This window comes from Falco punctatus, assembly GCF_963210335.1.
Source record: "Falco punctatus genome assembly, chromosome: 8".
In the NCBI taxonomy this organism is placed as follows: domain Eukaryota; kingdom Metazoa; phylum Chordata; class Aves; order Falconiformes; family Falconidae; genus Falco; species Falco punctatus.
In genome coordinates, this window is record NC_137588.1 from 20,608,949 (window position 1) to 20,631,653 (window position 22,705).

The 22,705-nt window shown below is 41.4% G+C and overlaps 1 protein-coding gene across 9 annotated transcripts in view; it reads right to left on the reverse strand.

The window, feature by feature from the left end:
- Positions 1 to 22,705, reverse strand: part of METAP1D (methionyl aminopeptidase type 1D, mitochondrial) — a 58,205-nt gene continuing 35,500 nt past the window's right edge. For 4 of the 9 annotated variants that reach the window (XM_080398980.1, XM_080398981.1, XM_080398982.1 and 1 more), the window contains 9 exons: positions 21,656 to 21,764; positions 18,802 to 18,951; positions 15,248 to 15,396; positions 14,515 to 14,557; positions 10,565 to 10,728; positions 1,973 to 2,070; positions 1,362 to 1,409; positions 413 to 491; positions 1 to 279 (listed from right to left, as the gene is read on the reverse strand). In XM_080398980.1, the coding sequence (XP_080255106.1) occupies positions 201 to 279; positions 413 to 491; positions 1,362 to 1,409; positions 1,973 to 2,070; positions 10,565 to 10,728; positions 14,515 to 14,557; positions 15,248 to 15,396; positions 18,802 to 18,951; positions 21,656 to 21,764 (919 nt within the window). In that variant the 3' untranslated portion in view covers positions 1 to 200. Of the gene's footprint in view, positions 280 to 412; positions 492 to 1,361; positions 1,410 to 1,972; positions 4,724 to 10,564; positions 10,729 to 14,514; positions 14,558 to 15,247; positions 15,397 to 18,801; positions 18,952 to 21,655; positions 21,823 to 22,705 lie in introns of those variants that run through there. The other 5 variants (XM_080398979.1, XM_080398977.1, XM_080398978.1 and 2 more) reach the window with 2 other exon arrangements.

Consider the following 22,705-nt stretch of genomic DNA (forward strand, 5'->3'; position numbering starts at 1 on the left):
TCACAAACAAGCCAACAGACTTTTATTAAATACTAACTAGGTAACACACAGAAAGCTGCCCCCCCAAGTTGCTTTTTCCGTCCCCTGCAGTGGACTTAGGCAGCACCCATTCCCCACAGAAATTACAGAAAACTCCTCTGTCCTGAGTGAAACTGGAAATCCCAGAAGTACAGCGAGTTCCTCCACTCCTTGCTCCACATTTAGGCTTCTTCAAACAGTTTAGAGAGGATTTCTGCTCCCTCTGAAGTAATCACAATGGTATGTTCAAACTGCGCTGATCTGAAAGGCACATTTAGCAGTTATTAGGGGGCAAACGGGTCCACCATGCCTGTAAAACTCACCTGTTTTTTTCCCCCAGCTGTCAGCAATCAGTTCTACAGCTTAGGAAAGACCAAAAAATAATATAAGGCACCTTTTATTGTCTACGGAAACTGCAGTCCATTTATCCTTCAGAATCTTAAATTCGGGGGATCCTTCCATTATTATTGGCTCTGCAGCAAGGAAAACAAAAAGTATTCCAAAGTTAGTCACACTTGTGTGCGGACTGTGAAGCAAGCAAGACATGGGGGGTGTCCCACCATGCAACCCCCCTCCCGCACAGGTCCTGTCTTCCCTGGACCGGCACTCTCCGGCAACACTAAAATGTGAACTAAAGAGGAAGACAAAATATCAAGGTAGGAAGTTGCCCGTTCCTCTTTTGTAAAAGCGGGGAATTTTAATCAAGCTTTAATTAAGACCCCGTGGATAATAACCAAAGCGCCAACCACACTTACAAACAGCAGATAGTTTTAAATATTTGAAAATTTTAAACAGGCTTAAAATGTTCATTAAAACAGCAAAACATCAATTTTCTTATTTCCCTCTAATTGCCGCGCCATTTAGCCGCACAGGGAGCAAGAGGGCTTTTCCTCACGGCTGGTATTTAGCGCGCCCCGTCCGCGGGGCCAGAGCCCCGGGCCCGGGCAGCGGCTTTGGCCGGCAGCGAGTGACTGAGCCACCGGGCTGCCCGCCGGCAAGCCACGGCATCGGGGACACGCAATCTCACCCTTCTCATCCTCCACAGCCCAAGGATGCCGGCAGGGTCTCCACCTGGCCAAAACCAGGCGTCAAATATGTCATTTAGCAAGGTTTATAATAAACACTTCCTTTTCTAAATCTTCTCATTTGGAAGCTATTTCCTCAAATTCGTTCCTTAATGCATTTTTTAAAATGGTGTTTTAATCTGCTTCCTAAGGGGTCAGTGTCGCCGACATCCCCCCCTGTCTGCATGGATATTTTTATATCCCAATAAAGAAATGGTACGGATGTGGGCTGCTCTGTGTGTGCTTTTTTAAAGAAAACCATAGCAGAGAGTTACTAACCTATTGTGAACGCCATTCCCTCTTCCATTAACAAATCACTGTCATTGGCTACAAAAGAAAATAAAAAGGCCGTTATGGGTGGTGTGTTTTTTTTTTTTTTCTTTTCTTCCCTTTTTTCAGTAAGCGCAACCAGCACTCGGTTTAAGCCCCGTTTGGGCTGGCAGGTACGGCGCACGGAGCGCGGCGCCCGCCGAGAGCCATCCCGCCCCGGCCGCCCCGACGGCGGCCCCGTCCAGGCCGGCTCCGGCGGCTGCACCGTTTCAGCCGAGGTTTTTCTTTGCCCCGTGACAAACTTCGCCGGCGCGGTTCGGGCGCGGTGGGGTGCGGGGGTGGGGGCGTGCGGGGAGGCGGCGGCTGCCGCCCGCAGCGGGGTCGCGGAGGCGGCCCGCGGGGCCCAGCTGCCCCGACGGCTCCGTTAAACGGGCTATTTGTCCTAAAAATACCTGCGCGACCCTCAGACGACGAGTTGCCCGGCGCGGAGAGCCCCCGGTACCCCCGGCGGGCCCGGCAGCGTGCGGGGCCGGGATGGCTCTGCTCGTTTCACCGCCCTCCCCCCCCCGTCATTTCAGCGCCAGCGCGGGGGGAGGCGGCCTCCCCGCGGGGCCCCTTACCGTGGTGCCACACCTCGGGGTGCCCGTGGAAGTACGACCCGATGCCGTGGCCGACGAAGGAGGGGCAGACCTGGAAGCCGCCCCGCCGCGCCACGGAGCTGCGGGGGCAAAGGGGACACCGTGAGGGAGCACGTCCTGACCGCCCCCGCCAGCCGGCCCCGGCCGCTGCGCTGGTCCGGGCGGCACCACCCGGCTCCACCACCCAGCTCCACATCCTCACCTCCGCCCCAGCGCCGGGTCAGTGCTTCGCAGCCACTCTGAAGGACAGAGGGGAAGCTAGCACTGGGGAGCCGCCGTTAGGTTTCAGAGTTAACACGGCCGCCAGCATTAGCCGCTAGCTCTTGTGCCAGCCCTGCCGTCTAAGTGTTGTCTCCCTGTCTGCTGGCGAGTAACCTTTCCCACAAGCACACCGGGAACTCTTTTTGCCATGGGACAGCTGAACAGCAGCCCAGCCGCGCAGCCGAGGCCCCAGCACCCCCAAACCGCAGCCCCTGGTGAGCCCCCCCAGGTGCAGAGCCCGTGCTGGGCTGTGCACCCACTGCCTCCACTGGATTTTCTGCAGAAAAGGGTCCTGCTACCCACAGGGAGAGTTAAGAGCCCTGCTGCTTCCCTTTTGGAATACTGCAAACATTCAGTACCAAAATGTATTGAAACACTAGCAAATCTGTTCACGCTAATTAACAATGTATTTCTAATGAACCCATCGCTACACCAGCAAAAACAGCTACGGGGTTTCAGTTCTGCCTGGGAGATCTGTCCTGTCCTTCATGGTCTGCCTCAGGCAGGAGTGTCTCAGAGCTGCCTGCAGGAACTCAGCCAGGCACCAATCCCTACCCATGCTGGGAAAGCAAATTCCTATCCTGATCCCTAAAAACTGGAGGTCTGGAGATATGTGGGGTGTCCTGTGGCTGCTGGGCCACCCCACGCCTGCAGGTTTCACTTTTGGGCTCTGCCCTTACTCAAGTAGTGGTGGAGGCAGCAGTGAAGGGGGTGACTTGAGGCAGCTCAGCCAGGGGGGGCTGCCCACATCCAAAACAGAAAGGTGTGGGGATTTGGGGGGACCTGAAGGTGTAGTAGAAGTGACAAGGAAGCAACTGCAGTTCCTAAATATCACCCCAAAACTATTTCTAAAATCAAACAGGAGTAAGACAGGCAGGCACTTAGCGTGAAAAGATTTCGTCTACAACATTAAAAGCTTCATTTGGTTGTTTTAAAACAAGGTAGGCTCTTAAAAACTTCAGGTTTGACTATATTTACACCTTAACAAATGCTTTCTCCGAGTCTGACTACAGGTGAAAAAGTAGAAAAGTTAAGAAACTCAAATAAAGGTGTAAGCTCTCACAGAAATTAAAGCATGTTAAACCCCACGGGGAGGCTCTTATTCAGGTGTAAAGTGGCCTCAGCTTGCTGTAGGAGTCAATCCCTTTGCACATCAGGCTTCACAAACCCTGCAGTGCTGGCTCCAGTGCCTGTGGGTCACTGTCCCAGAATTTAATGCCACTGCGATTGAGGGACATGATGCTCCACCACAGCAAAATGGCAATGAGAGAGAGTCAGGCCAACAGTTAATAATGCTGAAGTGTTCAGACCTTAAGAGCACGTTTTAGCAGAATTTGTATACTAGCTTTTACCTACCCATTGCCCTGATGCGAGGACTCATCCCATTTCTTTCATTAACTCTGGAGAAAAATGGAAATTTCAAGTTCAGCTGCTCCCCAAAACCTAAGTACCGGCAAAGAGGGTTACCAATAAGGCTAGAAGTTGGGCTTCATTTGGTTGCGTTTAAAGTCCAGGTTTTTATTTTATACATCATTTATGTGGGAAAAAAGTATGAAGGTTTACACAGTGAAAAATCCTACTAGAGATGGAAAAGACTTTTGGAAAAAACTTTCTCCACTGCCTTCCTATTACACTACCCACGTCTGTGTCAGAGACGGACTGCTAGCTGTAACGATGCTGAAGGCCAAGGAAGAAGCATGGGGAACAGTGATGAGTTAGCCAGACTACTCCGAAACATACACAAAATGAAACAGAAGGTCGCTGGTGACCAAGCCCAGAGCAATAAGATAATGATTCCCATACAGGTGAAGCGATGCTCTGAAAAGAGATGGGAGAAGCTGTCCATGCAACATGTGATAAGCTTTTCTTTCACCTTCTTTTGCATCTTTTTTCAAAAGCATAAACAATTCCACTAACTACACAGCTTTGCTGATGTCCTTACAAAGCATCCCTGGCCACTGAAAAAGCATGATCATTTTTTCAGATGTTTTGTATTATTCTGTAGCAAGACAGAAAGCTTTTTCTGGACAGCTGTTCTTCCAAGTGCCATGGCTACACACCTTCCTGCGGGCCGGGGAAGCTCTTGCCGAGGAGGGTGGCAGTAGCAGCAGCAGCTGCTTGCTGGGCACCGGGCGCGTGAGCACCGGGACACACAGAAGGCAGTGTTAAGGCAGTATCCCATCCTCACGTGGTGAAAGAAGTGCTTCTCGTGCATTTCAGTGGTGAATTCTGCCACTTTCTTGCCAAACAGCTTGAAAACCACTCTGTTGGCATCAGTGCTTCTGCAGTTACTGTCTGTGATCAAAATAGGGGATCTTGGAGCTCACAAGGCTTTGACATTTGCACTGACAGAAACTCGTGCCCTCCTCCTTCCCGCTTAATTCCCACTTAATAATGTCTACAGACAGAGCTTGGGTATTCTTTACATGAAATGTAATATGGTCAATGAACCTGAAGTGACACATAGAAAACCTGTGGAGAAAATAAGCTGCAGGTATGAAACAGCCACATTCAATCTCTTTTCGGTATTTGCATGTGCTTTGGGAGCACCTTATGGGGAATTTTACTCCACAACTACTAGCTTTACTTTGGAGTACTTAAAAAAATCCTAGTGAGCTCTTACATCCTTGTGGAGTTACAGTAAAACACCCAGCTTTCATAAAAACCCAAAGCTACTAACCCCAGCTACAACTTGCACATGCAATCCTGTAAGTGTACTTGTTGGCTGTAAATGCTGGCAGGGAGGACTCTGAAACAGCTCTCAAAAGAGTGTTGGTGATGAACTGTTGATCTTGGTGAGTCTCTCCACCCTCTGGGATTCCCAGGCTGTGGAATTTGATTTAAAAATCAGGATGCCCAGGAGTGGAGCATTTTTACACCAGTTTGCCATTTGCTGCTGAGAACAGCTCAACATTCTGGTCTTGCTCAATGCCTGGCTCAGGACCTGTCAGCAGTGGCTGGCCTTTCCAGCTTTCCCTGGAAGGCAACATCACAAGACTGCAGCCCCAGCTCCATGCACTGCTCCTTGCAGACAGGCAGCGTAGGTAGGGTCAGGCAGCTGGAGTCCTGACTGCGAGGAGGTGGCATGGCTGAGCTGGGCTGTCTGGCATCTGCTGTGGGAAAGGAGAGCTGCACAGCTGGGTGGCTGGGCCAGGCTGCCAGTTCCCCTCAGCCACGGCGTGTGCCCCAGCCAAATCACTTCCAGAGCAAAGGCTGGGGCAGCAGAGTCACACCGCAGCGACAGCATCAAGCTAAAAAACCCCAAAGGGTTTTCAGAATAATCACTGTTAAAAATAACCATTGACAACATTTATCATCACACATTTTGTTCTTTGAGCTGTGTTGCATGCTTGGGCAGAGGTGAATTGGGCAGGATTAAAAGCATAATCACTTAATGAGCCCAGTACTCGATTTTACATTTTGCTGCCATGTGTTCCAGCCCAGTGGTTGCAGAGTCAAGAGTACCTGCAGTGTTGTTCCTCTTTTGCTGATGGCAAAGCCAGGCAAAGTGTCTGGCACTACCAGTAGCGGCCAAGCTGGTAAAGGAACATCACTGAGGGCCAGGCTGTCCATAAACCCTAAACCCATAGGTGGAGTCTCTTGTATGGTGGTATCATGCTTCTGAGAGTGGACAGAGACAGGACAGCTGGGTGTCAGTTTCCTCCTGAGCATCCTCTTCCCATGTTGCCAGACAACAGCTAATTCTCCAAACGGAGAGATGAGCACGGAGACAGGCACTGCTATCCTGCCAACAGCCCGACAGGGAAATTGCCACAAAGCAGCAACAGGCAGGACCAACTCTCTACAAAGTTCTCTCCGATACTCTAGAGTCTCCCCTGAAGGGAGCTCTTGGATGACGAATCCCTCCTGCTAAGAAGCTGAAAAACAGGTTGAAAGAATTTCCTTAGGGGGCTGGCCCTCTGCTGACAGACTCTAGGAGCATCTATGGGATAACAGGCATCCCAGCTCCAGAGGAAAAAACATCCATTCAGTCTTAGGGCTGGAACTCACCCTTTTTTTTTTGGGGGGGTGGAGTGGGGATGACACACGACTCCCCAGACCTGCATTTTCTTTTCTTTTTACCAAATTTTGTCACTTTTTTCTCAGGGCAGGTCTGGCCCAGTATCCTAAGACCTCACTGAAGAAACAAAGTGAAACAAATTCCATTTTCAACATTGATAGCAACTGCTTCTCTGGGCTCTCTGCTCTGGTGGCACAAGGGAAGAGTTTGGCTGATCAGACAAGATGGCACAGACTGCTTTGCTACCCAGGCTGAACATCCCAGTGAACTGATTCCCAGCTAGGGACCCTTCTCCCACAGCGCCAGCTTCTCTCCCCAGGGATGAAACTTTATCAGAGCAGCTTAGCATGAATGGCTGAAGTTGCTAAATAAATCTGTCATACACTTCTGGGCAGTGAACACGCTTGGGAAACACTGAAAGAGATAACAGACTTACGATAATTGTTTTCTTACTTAGGGATCTGATTTTTTTTTTTTTAATTGGAAGTAATAATGTTTTTCTTAGATCTATTGTTAGCAAAATGACCACTGAGTGGCATATTTGCTTTTAAAAAAAAATTACTGAAAACCGCATCAGCCTAAACTAGATTTGCTGTGATAAAAATACCAATTTTGAATAGTACCATATTATCTAATTTGAGAAACTACAAAATTCTACTGGGAAAATATGAAAAGTATTTTTCTCTCAATAGTAATCCTAGACTGAGGGAATGCACAAGTTCAGGGATTCCCTATAATGACAATAAATGTTGAAGTATAATTAGTAATATTTTTGAAAGCCAACAATTGTTTTTTGAAAGAAAGGTACATTTTAGTTTCAAACTGGAACACAAATTACTGTATTTTTCTTACAATAGTGCTGAACTTTTATTTGAGGTTCTCTGTTTCTGAAAGCAGACATGATGGATTGAAATAAAAGATAATTTATTGCAATGCTTACTTTCAAGTGCAGAGAGAAGCAGTGTAATTGTAATTTACAGTAGCTGTCAAGGAAAATCTATCACAGATGACATTAAAATGACTTATTTTGCCTGAGCCACTTATTGTTTAAATGTGCATAATCTGATAGAAACAGATTTTTTTAAAAAATCTGCTTTATATTGTTCTAAATTAATATCAAAACATATACTTATGAGTTAAACATTTTAAGCAATTTATTAATACTTTCATCACTACTATTTTTACCTAGGAGCTGGAAATTGGTTTATTTAACAATATCATGTTTATATTTTTTAGATCTCTACACTCACAACACTTTCACGTACCTAAACTCACCGTCTAAAAAACAGATTCCAAATTAGATTTGTTTCTGTCTGAAAGAAATGTCAGAAGTGGTGGAAGAAAATGCAGCATAGGGCCCAATCCTGTTTCCAGTGGAGCTGACCAACTGTTTTGCTACCACCTCCAATAAGAACAGGTTAGCGAAGACTCAAATTTTCCTACGCCAAGTAATTCAGGAATCCATGCAATCTTTTATTTGCAACTTGTAGCTGATGGGAGAAGGAACTGATATCCGTGAAATGTTCAGTGTCAGCTACCGAGCTTCCATAACAAAGACTATGTTAGAACGCTGAATGCAAACTTACCTCTGCAATATAACTATTCCCACAGCTATTGTAGAAAAGAAATATTCTGATTATTTGTAAGATACGTTCCGCATATCACTTGAACACCTTTATAGAAATACTGATGAAGGAAACCTAGACACACTTCCATCCTGATAAGCCTAAATGTTTTCAGTTTGTAGGTGCTTGTTCTCAGGTATTTATGGTATCTAACTTCTCCAAAACTTAAGATTTTGATGTATGTGTATATTATATATGTCTGTCTGCATGTAAACGTTGAATGTCAAATAACCAGAAAACACAGCTTCACCAAACCAAGGCAATCTTTTACCAGAGGCAGTGTTAAAGTAGTTGTAAACAAATCAGCACATTTAAATCATCAACACAATAAAATCTTGGGAAATAAAGTTAATGACCTGCTATTTCATATGTAGTTTTGAACAGCTACTAGCTTTGATTAATCTGCTTTTCAAAGGGGGCGCTGACTATATATTTACACTTTGCAAGTAAACCGACCTCCATACCAACACAGCAAAAATCCAATGTCACATTCAGTTCTGTTCTTTTTCTTCTTCTTCTTCCTTTTTTTTTTTTTTAATACAGCTAGAATTAATGTAGTGAATCTGTAATGAAATGCATTATCCTGCATGAAGATTTATCAGATTTTCCAATTGAATGCCATGCTTTACTAGCACTAGCTGGAGTTCACCTGCATGTTGGTGTGGCGTGTGGCTCTTTTTTGTAAAGAGTTAAGTTGAACACAAAAAAAGGGAACAAAGGTCAGCACCCAGCCGCCACTTGAATGTGAGATTTTTCTTTTTATTCCCCTTGATGTATACTAGGCTCTGTGTTATTAGTCTTAATGATGGAAAATTGTAGTGTTGATACAAATCTTTTTTTCAAAGTAGTAGGCGGGAGCTCCATTTGTTAGTAAGTTTTTTTGTGACTAAAAGCCACGGACAGTACATTTATGTAGCAGTAAAAGGCCTAGATGCTCTTTCCATAGCAGAGCTAATTATTCCTACTGTGACCTTACTGATCTACCCTGTTCCTAGTACATCTCATCTGCACGCCTGTTCCTCTGTGTAGATGGTGTCAGAGAATATGAAAAACCCTATAATGAAACCATTTTCATGATGGAGAAAGGCTACTGGAGTTGCACTTGCTACAAAGAGGCTCAATTATATGAGTAATTGTGATAATTTTCTACATTCATAGCCTTCAATGGGGAAAAAAGAATGAGAGCCACAAAGGAAAATTACTTTAACAAGAAAGTACAGAGAGTAAAAATGGAAGAAGAGACAAAAAGGGGGAAAAAAATAACCAGAAAAAAAGTTTAAAAAATAGATCTGGAGGGAGGAATAGCAAGACAGGGAGAACAACAGAAATGCTCAAAAAGCCTATGTGCAGCTGTGTTGCACAATTAAATTGAATTTTTTTTCTGCAGTTGATGAATGTGACTACTGCAAATGTGCCTCTGTAGTTAGCTATCATTTATTGTTCCGTGACAGGAAAAGGATAATTACCTCTCAGAGAGAATCAAAGGCTGACATGCCCTTTAGACACAGCCATGAATGCAGAGCTCGATAGAATGCTTGAATAAGAATCCAGTGTTCTGTGCCCCCTTCTACTCAAGAATAAATTTTGTTAAAATGCAAGAGCACCACCAGTAAATTTGTTGAACCCTAGGTGTTCAAAAATATGAGGTGCATCTATCGACTCATCCCATTTGCAAAAATAAAACTACATTTTGAATTCACTTCTATTATATTCATGGACAGTAAGATAGTGAGATATGCATTAAATTTCTTTTCCCAGTAGGGGTCTGATTCAACATTTCCTATGAAAGAACAGAAAGACACTATCCTTTTTCTCCAGGCTAGTTAGCCTATAATTTAAAACTGTCAAAAACACAATTTTATACAAAGTCTTCAATAAAAGCTTCTCAGATATAACCCAAAGAGGTTTTACTAAAGTTTGATTCAAGCTCTGTTACAATATTTTTAAAGCTATAAATACATCTAACTGATATTTTGCCGTTCGCTTTTTTCCTTAAAGTATTTGAAGATTTACAAAGAAAAAAAAAGCAGCATCCTTTCAAGGTGACTAAGCCTTTGTAATCGGAATGTATTCAATAGCATGTTGGGACCATTAACAGTCCAGAGAAGTATTGCTTAATGAAATGTATATGATATATGTCTATTTATTTTTTGGCAAACATTTTAAAATAATCCATAGGTACCTTCAAAAAACTAAGCTGTATTTTTATTCAAAATTGGCAGCAGCAGAAGAGTCATGATTGCATTTATGTGAAGGCTAGAAGAGATGCAAAATAGGGAAAAAAAATCTCTCAATGTGAGCTCTTTCTCTCCTGTGACGTTAGCATGCACTGCCTTTTGTGATATCAGGAGCTCTCGAGTTAAATATTTTTGTACTTTTTAAACAAAGAGACTTAACTCACTGCAAATTATATCTGTTAATTTAAATCTACCTTATGAATATCTTTGACTCTTTCTACAGTTATCTTTGCTGACCCTAGGGTAATTCACTTTAAAAAAAAAAATCTCTTACTCAAGGAACAACATTATAGCTTGGCAGTTCACATACTGATATCAGACGGAAATGATGGTTTTGAATCATAAAACATGTCATCAGCTTTATACCAAACCATCAATAACCTTTGTCCCATTTGCCAGCCCTCCCTTTACTTGTCAATATAAGGCTTACCTGATTGTGTTTCCAATTACAGAGAAGGGAGCCCCTGGTCTGCAAGCTGCAATTGCTTCATCTCTACATTTCCTGGCAACCTCCACTAACTTTTCACCAGATTTATCCACATTGCCCACCAAAAAGGTTTCAGAAGTGTCACCATGGTAGCCATTGTAATACACCTAAACATATGCAGAAATGTAAAGACATTTTCTTGTTTTGCATCCAGAAACAGATAGCCACCTTAATTAAATCCATTCTTGCTAGGAACAAGCTATGTATTCCAACACATAGACCATGGGTGAGCTGTATTTGTGAGTATGAAACCAGAAAAGCAAAACATTGCAGAGGGGGAAAAAAAAGACAAAAAGCTTGAAAGATTGCAAGGTGCGTAAGGGCTGCCAATTAAAATTTCAAGAAAAGCAAAAGTTGTGCATCACTGCCCAGCAGTGCACCAGACGATGACATCACTCAGCTACAGGACGTAAGGCTAACTGGGCTGTATGCGAGAAGATGGATGGGGGCCATGCATGTGCTGAAGGGGGCCTTGGGGGGCTGTCAGGTGCCCACCCACCTGGCCACATGCCCCTGGGCCAGGGACTGGCTTGCATCCCACATGGGAAGGGTGTTACCCCAGTGCTGGCTGTGGGCACTGGGAGACCTGTGGGTGGCTGGCAGGGAGACCCATGCCTCCCCAGCCAGCATTCCCTGCTGGGGTTTTGAGGTGATGCTGTGCACAGCTGGATGGAGGGGTACACCCTGCTACCAACACCCACAGGGAGCCCCATGGAAAGCATGGGCCAAATCCACTGCCAGCCGTTGTACATTTTCTTTAATCTCATTTTTAAACAACGCTGTGTTAACATTGGATTTTACTTCTGATTTCCAGAGATGAATTTTGAAAGAGAATAAATGTACTGTTCTGGCACTGCAAAGTTTCATGTGCTGAAAACGTAGCACCCTGTTGAATTAATTACATACTGTTTTGCTTTGGATTTTTTTTTGACATTTCATAGATTTTAAACCTCAGCTCTCCAGAAATTCTCTGCTGGGCACAGGAAAACCTGGCTATGCACTACGGAGCTCAGCAACGCACCATTAAAATGGGGTTTGCAGCTCTGCAATACGGCAGGCAGGCACATAATTGTAAGATGAAGCCAAATTTCCCTATGGAAAGACAAATTACCATGGTGTGCAGTTTTGATCTTCTAAAACATTTTTTCTCCCCTGAACAGTGGGCAAACTATCCTTCTAGGATTAATAACTCACCAAGCTCGAAGTACTGAACTTTTGCCACTGGCAAGCTACTTGTGAAAGACAGACTCACATTCTTTTTGGTTGATTCCAAACTAAAAAAAAAAACCAACAAACCAAGAAAAAAACCAACCAAACCAAATTTGGCTACAGACAGTTTATCTCAAGGCCAGGTTTGTGTTCAGGCTGAGATGTGAAGAAAATGCAGGCAGTTAGGAGTGAGGGGTGCTTTTGGGAAAGGTGAGTGCCAGCAAGGGCCCAACTGTGCTGCAGAGAGCAGCTGCACTTCCCTGCTCCACACCTTCCCCTGCCAGTCCAGGCTGCCACTAGATTTTTTTTTTTTTTAATTTAATGCTCATTGGGCAGGTTTAAATCTAGCTAGCTCATATTTAAACTGAGTTAGTTAATTTTTGGCTCTAACAAATACAACACACAAAACCCCAGCATTAAATATCACCATCCTGGAAAAGCAAATACAGATTTAAAATATAGGAGAGCTTAATAATAATAATAATAATATTTACTGCAGCCCATGAATTGCAATTACGTATTTTTGATGTTAATAAACTACAACCACAGCAACTGTAATACACTAATTCCTTAAAAGTCAATGAAAGAACCAAGTTGTAAGAAACATTAACCTGGTAATGGCAGGCTGAAAATTGCACTACGCTGAGGATTCAGTGATGGGTAATGTTACTTTTCTACACTAAAATACATTTTAAAGGCTACGTGATTCAAGCCAATAAAATTTTTATTTCATCTATGAAACTCCACCATCTTAATTGTGCAAAAATGGATTTTTTCTTCAAATAATTTGTACATGTGAAGTGTTTATACTTAATAACCAGAATATTATTTAATCATTTTATAGAACCTGTACACAATTTAAAATAATTTGTTATGCATTATTTAATTTGACTTTCATTCTGTTCACTGTGAAACGTCCCAGTTTTACTCATTAAAAATAAGCTAAAAGATCAGTTAGTAATGCTGAAAAGTCATATTTTTTCCTCAGCTATTTTGGAACTGAGCAATTATCGAACACAGTTCAGTTTTAAATGATAAAAAAAGTCTTACAATCAGCAATTCCCACCCTTGCAGGAATCTTCACAATCACAGAAACATCAAGATTTGTTTTATTTTATGAGGGTAAATAGAAAACAAATTTTAAAATGTCTTAAAAAATACCAGTAACATTTAGTCAGACATTATTTGTAAAGCAGTGTGGACAAGATATTCACACTACATCTATATAAAAATGTTTCGTTTAGTTTACCACGGAAACTATCTGTGATAGGAATCTACACTTTTTTTTAGTTGAAGGCATCATTATTTTCCTGAAATATAAAACAAAAAAATAAAATGAACCTGAATGACATACAAAGAAATCATGTTAAATTCTTAGTTGCTGCAAAATGATTTAGTCTAATAAAATGAGCAAAGCTACACCAGCTCACAAAAGTAAAAATGCAGGCCAAAATTTTAAAAAGGACAGAATGCACTATGTAAACCTGATAGTCAGAATTCTACAATTAGAAAGTATGGAGATGGGGAAGAATTTAGAAAGATTAAAAAGCCAAACCAAACCACATGCAGTTCTGGATCACACGTGAGTATACCATGGGAAAAAGGTCACTGACTCTAATTTTAATAGAAAAAATATTTTAGAAAGCTTGAATCCGATGCTCAGAGGTAGGTCTACTGGAGATTTCTTTGCTTCTGCCAGTATGAAATTTGGGCCCATGGAAAACAGTATCAAGTTACCAAGAGTTTCTTTAATGATTAAAAAAGCTTGTTTTTATGAGATGTTACTCCCTTGTATGTGACATATTACTGCAAAATAACAGTGGGATTCAAAAGACGTCTGTGCTCATATTAGAAATAAACAGCCCTTTGGGGAAATAAAAACATGCACAGTAAACAGAAAAAAGCTTCTGCAAGAGATGTATAATTTTTTTCCCTCATAAATGAAACGAGAATGAGGTTTCCTGTTTCCGTACTTTCTTGCTCCTAAGAAAACCCAGCCAGCGTTTATTTAAATAGCTATAATTGACCATTCTCTGGAAATATTAAGTCACAGTTATATCACACTATTTCTGTTTCTGTGCAAAAGGTTCAGGGCTTTTATACCAGAAATGGAATACAACACTACCTTCGGGGATTTTAATAAATGTAGGGAACACTGCTAGCAAAAGAGTTGCTGTCCAAATAGACTGACATACACAGGCCAATGTAGCCTCTAATGACAGAGTAAGATAATGTCAGGCCCCACTCAAAATCAGCAGGAAGAGGAAGATCAATCTTGGCAGAGTGAAGGAAAAATGCTGGCTTTCTTCATGTTAGCTCATCTCATACATATCTATCTTCAGCTGCTGCCCAGTACTGTGGTGCTCTGCATTAACTACACAGTGGATCAATAACAATTACACCTTCTCAAAAACATGACACATAGCAGGATTGGGTTGACATTTCACTTAGGCCAACATTGATCTCAGTGCATCTGATTCCAGTCCTAAATTCAAGTCAGGCCTGGGTCTAGCTGGAATAAACACACAGTTAAAAACAAAAAAGGAAACCAGCTGCTTGTGCCTTGGCTCAGAAGTAAACAGCACATCCATCTGTGCATCCCCCATCTCCAATACACTATTCTTCCTGTTGCTACTAGTGATTCTAAAGTTGATCAAAGACTATTTTTTATATGAATTACTCACCGTGACATCAATGTTGATAATATCTCCATCCTGAAGAGGTCGACTGAAACATAAACAGAAAAAAAATAATAATAGTGACAGACAGTTCCCAACAAAGGGAATATAAGAATAAGCACCTAATGACACATACATAAAAAATCAGGGGGTAGATATTTTGTGATGGAAGAAGGCAGAGGCAAACAGAATAACCATTTTTAATGTTCAGCTCTCACTACTTAGAGAACAAGTTTAGCTGAATATAAAATAATGAGAAACAACTACAAGAAAAACATATCAACATCTGAAAAATCTACCATTATGTTTATTCTTTTTCTCTCACTAGGGTTCATATTTTACTTTGTGAGTAGCTGAATGTACTGCAAATAAAAATACCCACCCAACAACCCACATAAATTCAAATATATTTTTTTCCTTAACCTATACTTATTTTGCTGGAGGAAAAAAAAAAGTCAGAAAATCAGTCTGTACTGTTCTGTCGTGTTGTCCCCCCCTCCACCTCCCGTGAACGTGAAAGGCATTATTTTTTTTTTTTTTAAGTTTATGGACAAACAGGATAATATTTTTTTTCTATTTCACATACATCAGCATCGTGTGGTAACATGATATGCATCTGCAATATGTTTACGTATAACATTTAGTTAAGCTGAAGTATGTTCAATATTAAACATAATTTATTAATTCCAGTTTAACATTTTCATTTCTGGTGGTAAAATGTATATTACTGGGGAAATACCTGTCAGGAATACCATGACATACCACGTTGTTTACAGAAGTACAAACAGATTTTGGAAAACCTCCATAGCCCAGAGGTGATGGATAGGCATTCTGTCTGATTATTTCATGATGAACAATAGAATCTATTTCTTCAGTTGTCATGCCAACCTAAAATATCAAACATAACATCCTGTTAAAAAAGCAAAGATAGTTTCTCACATTTACTGAATGTGATTGCAGCCAAGCGTTTCAATGAAATCTTGGATGTTTCAAATATGCTGCTTTGATACAAAACACTAAACTGTCTGATACACTTTATTGATATATTGGACCTTTTTTTTTTAAGAGAAAAAGGTTTTAAATATAGCATGAAGTAGAAACGAGCACTCAAAGGTTCCTAGAAAACCTAAAATACTGTCTATTTCCTTTCTGTTCTTTTTTCCACATTTGCTTTCTCAAAGACACCAATTTTCCATGACATCTTGTTTCAGTAGCTATAGAAATGTCTGGTTTCAATGCTTTCAGTCCTTTAAAACACATTACCTTCCCTTTTATTTGTAAAAGAAAGGATCTTAATTCTTGTAACTGCCCAGTACATTTATCATAATATACTTGTGCATTTCATGAAATTGTTTTCCAAGTATTCTTTAATTTTATAAAAGATTTAAATATTTGACTTAATTTCTTGAGGATATTCTACTTAAAGTGGACACAGCCTGGATGATCACAGTGAATCTGCAAGCTCTTCTTGAATCTGCAAATCCATCATTTTCAGAAATCTTAATTTTTATGCTTGCATGTTTTCTAGATTCATCTTTTTATCATGATTTTACATTTTAAAACCCCCATTTTCTGTCATTTTCTGAGTATCCATGGAGTGGAAAATGCACATGCTTAATATAACATTCTTCTCACTTTTCTTTTGGATCGACTTGGTCCCTGGAATGCTTAGAACTGAAATTTGAAATCTGGTAGGAAACCTCCCTCACTGAGAAGAAGTGCCTTTGAGGGTTCCTCTGCAAATTGATTTTGATTTGAATGAGCTTTGAGCCTTTGAAAATCATACTTCGTACATATATACTACAGTGGCTGTGATTTTGGAGGACTTTTTAGTAACATGTGTAATATAGGTAGGCTATGGCACAGGAGGCATACTTATCCATGTATTCAAATATTTGTTGAGCACGCACAGAGAATAGCAGAGTGCACTTGTGTACTGTGCTGAGGATAAAACCATGTCTATTTGCATCTTGTTCAGCAAAACCCCATGATTGGGCAGATGAGGAGTGATGAACCCATGCAAGACCAGGAATTGGGGTTACTGTGCAACCCCCCTGCTTTGCAGTAGTCATTTGCAGCCTCTGCGCTGGGATGGCAGCTGCAGCCTTGGTGCGCTGTCTGTATTGGATACTGCAGCCATTGGTTCTGGATAAATACAGGTTTGTTGCTCCTGCCTTCGCTCACCATTTATCATCTTCAGCCCATAGACAAACTGAACCGCTATGTACCAGATTGGGTGCTGTCTGCTGCTGCTCTGCTCAAGGAATCCACTGTGGTTTTTGGGCACTCGAGCCGTGCCCTGTGCATGACAGGCTTACATGCTGTGAAAAGTTCTGCTTTTAACAGTATCTGCTTTACTTTTAAAGGAGCTTTTGCTAGCTGGGCAAGGTTGGGGAGGCACATACTGTGCACCTCATCCCTTATTTGGGACAGGGCAATCTGATGGTATCTAACAAAATACTTCCCTATCATAGAATTTGTGGCTTCATTCCCAAATCTTTAACTCAAACCAAGGAAATGCTATTGTATATAGTACCACATTGTATTTTTAAGTCCCACAGGCGGCGAATGGTAATATCAAAACCATGCTCAGCCCCAACTTCGTCTCTCTGCATCCATGCGTTGTAGTGCACCTTTGTTATATTAGGGGATGTTACCATCATTAGCTAAAGCACAGGGAGAGCTGGCTTGGACAGCTGTGTGCGAGGTGGGTTCAGCAAGACAATAGGAACAGGTGGAGCGATGGGGCTCTTCAGATAAAATAGGAATGCAGAGTTTATCTTATGAGAACAGCCTAAAAGAGCTTGGTTTGTTTAGTCTGCTGCACTGAAAGCTGTAATAGCTTTATTACTGCATGAAGGGGACAGACTCAAGGGAATGCAGGAAGCCGTTTGAATTAAAGAGCGGTGTTGGCACAAGAACAAATGGGTATAAACTGGCCACGTGCAGCACCAGGCTGGAAAGCCGAAGATGCTCACTGTCAATGAGGGAAGGTTTTGCAGCATCCTCCCAGTCAGGGGAGTCTTGACCAAACATTCAATGGTGTAAAATGGAGCTCACCACTTGTCTGCAGCTGACCTGGGCAGTGGTCTTGGCACCACAACTCTGCCGCCTCCCTCCTGCCACCACAGCTCCTGGTCACATAATTCTTACCTTATACACCTTGCTCCAAAGCATTTGTTTTATGTATTTTGCTATTATGTATGATTTGGCACATACTATGAACTGCATCATAAACTACACCATGCTGCATACATATATATTTTACACATGATAACAACCAAAAAGTATAAGTGAAAAACTGCTCTCATTCAAAACCCACATTGTACCCTGATCCTTCAGAAACATGTATATGATCTTAACTTTACATAAGTAAGTTTTACTGTACTGGGAAATAACTGCACAGAAGTTAAACATACATGAGCCTATGTAAGATTAAAGGTTCAGGCACTTTTGTTATTGGCCACCCCAGCTCCAGAATTTAAACCTCTGGGAAAGTGCAATGATAGAGGAAAGAAAAATGCATGGTAAACTGATAATTTTTCCCCTTTTAAGTCAATGGCATTGACCTACAGTCCCCACCTATCTCTGCATCTCATAGCTACTCAACCCATTTCACCCTATCCAGTATGCTATTACATGAAATACCAAGGCAAGGCTAAAAAAGCACTCCATCTGCAAAACCTGGTAGTAGGCTCCTTCCAGTATATTTTAACTTGGGAGGTAACCTAAAAAGCATACTGCAGAAACATTTCTGGAAACCATAAGGCTTTATTATCAATGCACTCTGGAAAATTGTGTGGAATTTGGCAGCTGTTTTTTCCAATGGCAGCTCTACGAGTTGCACCAGACCCCGTGGGACAGCGAGGGGCTGAAGGATGGACAGGAGCAGAGGGGGCAGCCCAGTCTTTCGGACTTGCACACATGCAGAGCCAAAAAGCATGACATAGGAGGAAGATGGGCCATGAAATGAAAGAAAAAACGTAGCATGGGCCTTATGAGAAATTCACATGATTTGGCACAATTTGAACAGAGGGAGATTACAGACAGAGAGATATTACACCTGAGTCAGCAACTCGCTCTAATTACTGCATAGGTCCAAATTACAGAAATAATTGAACAGGTATATCACGGATCGAATCAAAAGTTAATAAATCCTTCTTTTTTCAGGATCTAACTCAAAATTGGATGCATATTAAGGGAAAGTTAAAAAAAAAAAAAGTAGGAAAAAAACCCAAATAAGTGAAAGTGTAAAAGACATCCAAACTGTTATGGGACTTCTGCAACTGTTACCTTTAAGCCCTTTCCAGCCAGAAGCAGGACATGACGGGCCAACTGACAAGCTTGACGAAGCCCTTGAATCTGATCTTCGTTCTTAATTTCTATGTCGTCTCCCCAGTCTGGTACAATGCCTGTCGTCACATAGTCTGGCTTCTTTATGTGCTTGGAGAAAAAGGATTGAAAATGAAGATCAGAAAACTGAGCATGACAATGGGATCATTTTCTCAGATACTGCCTCCTGCTTCATGGCAGCTTGCCCTTTCTGTCGTAGTATCGACCTTCCTAAGCCATCAGGGCAAACCCTCAAGGCTGCCTCAGTATTTCTTCCACTGCCCTTTTGAACTTAACATTGCCTGTTACTACTGACTTACACAGTCTGTTAGCCTCCCAGAGCTGAAACCCCAGATACTGCAGCTGACTTCCAGCGCAGACAGTTGCAAGTTTTGAAACTGTGACCAAGACTTAAAAACTCTTCATTTTCTTTTCCAAAGAGGTACACTTTCTAGAAAAGGCATTTAAATACTGGAACTGACCAGACAAACATACAGAATTAGGCTCAAAAATAAAACTGATCAAATCCTTAGTTTCTTGTTCAGACATAACTCCCATTAACTTCCATGAGACTGCTTTTTGACTATGAACCTTAGGATTTAATTTATTTTAATTTAGAGGGTTTTACTTATGAATCTAGTTCATATGCTCTGCCCAAATCTGTCCATCTACAACATTATGCAAGGGTATTCCAGTTCACTGTGTCAAGGAAAGTGTATTAAACTTCATTTTTTCCACACATAAAATTCTCATCCCTTGTACAGAGATGAAATTTCATTTCTGATTTTTTTAAATCCACAACACGTGTATGAACACAACAACCTAATAATAATGGTAATATCTTGCACAGAGATGGAAATGCACTTTCTCTTGGAGGGTCCTGGACTGTTGCACAGGCTGGGGAAGATTCCCTTTGCCCACCACAGCCAGGCTGATCCTCTGCCATGCTGGCCACAGGGCACATTTTGCAGTGACTTCACGAAACACAGAATAAAGCTGGCAGGTAGGAAAAAAAGTGGGCACTTGGGCTGTACACAACAAGACCATACAACAGCAGGGTGTAGGAGTAAAGAGTGGGGCAACCAATTAGCTCTAGCGGGACTTCAAATAGGAAGACTATTGTTACTCCTATGGACATTTTATTTCTACTCTGACAAAACCCAAAACTAACTACAGTGGACTTCTGTCAACAGAATTTCAGGTTTACATTTCGTTCAAATTAATGGTATAGCAACCCTAACAACATCCTACTGCAGTAGTCTGGGACTTAATTTATATTCCCCACCCCCCTCCCCGACTGTGTGCTGGATTAGCAACTCCATACACAGCACCCTGGCTTTCCCCTTGGAGGGCACTTATCTAGTAATGGCTGAGACCTGACCCTGCTGACCTGTAAGGCCTGTTAAGGGAGAAGCCCAAAGCAGTGTACGTACAAACATCTATGTATACAGTTTCATACCAACTTCTTGAAAAAACCTGTGTTATTTCAATGTGATTTCTGGTATGCTCTGTATAAAGTAGTAATTTTGCCCTCAAGTTTTCAGAGTTGAAGAACTGGAGTGACTTTTAGACAGTCTGAGAACTCTGATCTGTGAAGACAACTTTTCAGTATGACAATACATTTCCCCCTTCTTTATCCTAAAAGAAGCATCTAAATATAGAAAAAAAAAGTCTATAAGTTCTACAATTTTAAAAGTTTTGCAAATATATAAAGTATGTAACCCTGTCTTCTCCCTGCACACAGAGCTTCCACAGCATCTTAGGTGTAAGAGCCCTACATTCAGCATCCTCATCTGCTTTCCTATCTAACAGCTTTTTAGTATTTCTGGCCCATTGAAATACTCTGTATTATGGATAAGAAATCTATGATAAGATGAAAAGCAAGATTTAAAAATAGTAATAATACACATCCTGAAAAGCACTGTTTAGAAAGGGTACTTTGGTCTTCTTCTGGCTAAAGGAAAGATACTCAACAGTTAATCTATATGCTGCAATTAAACATGGGAAGAAGAGAAGAGAAGAGAAGAGAAGAGAAGAGAAGAGAAGAGAAGAGAAGAGAAGAGAAGAGAAGAGAAGAGAAGAAAAGAGAAGAGAAGAGAAGAGAAGAGAAGAGAAGAGAAGAGAAGAGAAGAGAAGAGAAGAGAAGAGAAGAGAAGAGAAGAGAAGAGAAGAGAAGAGAAAAAGAAAAGGAAACCAGAAGTGGAAAACATGTTAAAATTGCATTAAAAAGTTCCTATTGGCTCTAAAGTAAATAAAAATAGAAGTATATGTTGCAGGAAAAAATCCCCACTCATGCACAGTAAAGACAAATTTAGAACGTGCAGTGGGGTTGCAGAGCAGCCACCAGCAGGTATTGTACGTTCTCTTCCTAAATCTGACATAACCAATTAACAAAACCTTCAGCAAAATATAAACATTTTTATAATTAGCTTGCTAGAGATTTATACAGAAAAGGACTCAGATGATCACGAATGAGTCCTACTGACTTTCGGTAGGGCTATCTATAATTTTCCAAAATGATAATCTGGACACAGAACTATTAAGTGTTGACAGATGATTATAAAATTCCATGTTTATACTACCATAACTGAACAAACCCAAGGTTTAAACTGTCTAATAAATGGATATGCCACTGTGTTTAACAGGGTAGGTGGCTGAAAACTTCTCTCACCAGCGCTACTGTTTTAAATACCAGTCCAAGCAACAGGATGATGATCCAAACCCCTAGCTGTCAGACAACGAATGCACTTGATCATGCCTGCAGTCGAACTCTATATTGACTGAAGAACAGATTAGATAATAGAAATCACAGTACCTTAGGAACTGGGTGAGCTGGAGAAACTGTGGCTGGCCAAACTATACTATAAGCAGTATTTCTTTGTCCTTGAAAAAAGAAGCATCTTCGCTGTTGATTGCTTGACTGCCTGTGCAGGTAGATACAATTACACGAAGAAAAGATTATGTGGCAGCGAGTCACAGAACCTGTTAACAGATAAGTTAAAAATGGTTAACATTTTTTTTCTGCTACCATATTACAAAATGGGAAGTATGCAAAAAGAACGGCATCATGTAAAACAAACCACAGAACTCATGTAGCAGCTAGGGGTAGTTCAAACTGTTCACATCTTGACCGTTAAAGAAAGAGCATTAACACTGAGAAGCAATAAGAACAAAAAAACTCCAAAAACAATACTTCAAAGCTTTATAAAATACCAGATCTGTTTTGGTTGGATGCATTGAAAAGTAGTGTGGGTAAATTCCCCAAAGCTTACAGACAGGAGTGACACTCCAGCTGGCCCCCGCATGCAGCAATTTGCACGGCTAGAAGCTGCACTCTTCCAAGGCATGGCAAAACAGTGAATAAGGGACAACAGCAAGACAAGAGGAGAGAAAAAATGATTTAATGTTGATTTCAGACAATATTTTCAGCTGTACTTTTGCAGAATTGATCACCAATTTGAGCATAACCAAGCTAATGTTGCTCTTGTCATTTGTGCCAAGACACAAGGAACGGGATTCAGTTTGTCCTGCCTAGCAGGGCAATAGAACAAACTTCCAGATATATTTTAATCTTGGCCAAAGCCAACTGAAGGGATTAATATTTGTAATTGACTCGGAATATTTGAATCAGATTTCCATTTAATTCACTTGGGAATCTAGGATGACAGTTCATCAGAGTATTCATTGCTCAAACTTAGCTGCTGGGCAATGATGCATTTTGCCCCCCTCAAAAGAGAAAAAAGGGAAAAAAAGGGTCATTGAGGCTCAAAAGTTGTTCGAGACATCAAAACCGAAACAATGCTGCACAAAAGATGATGCTAGCATCAAAACAGGGAAACATCTAAATTCAAAAGGATTATTGACA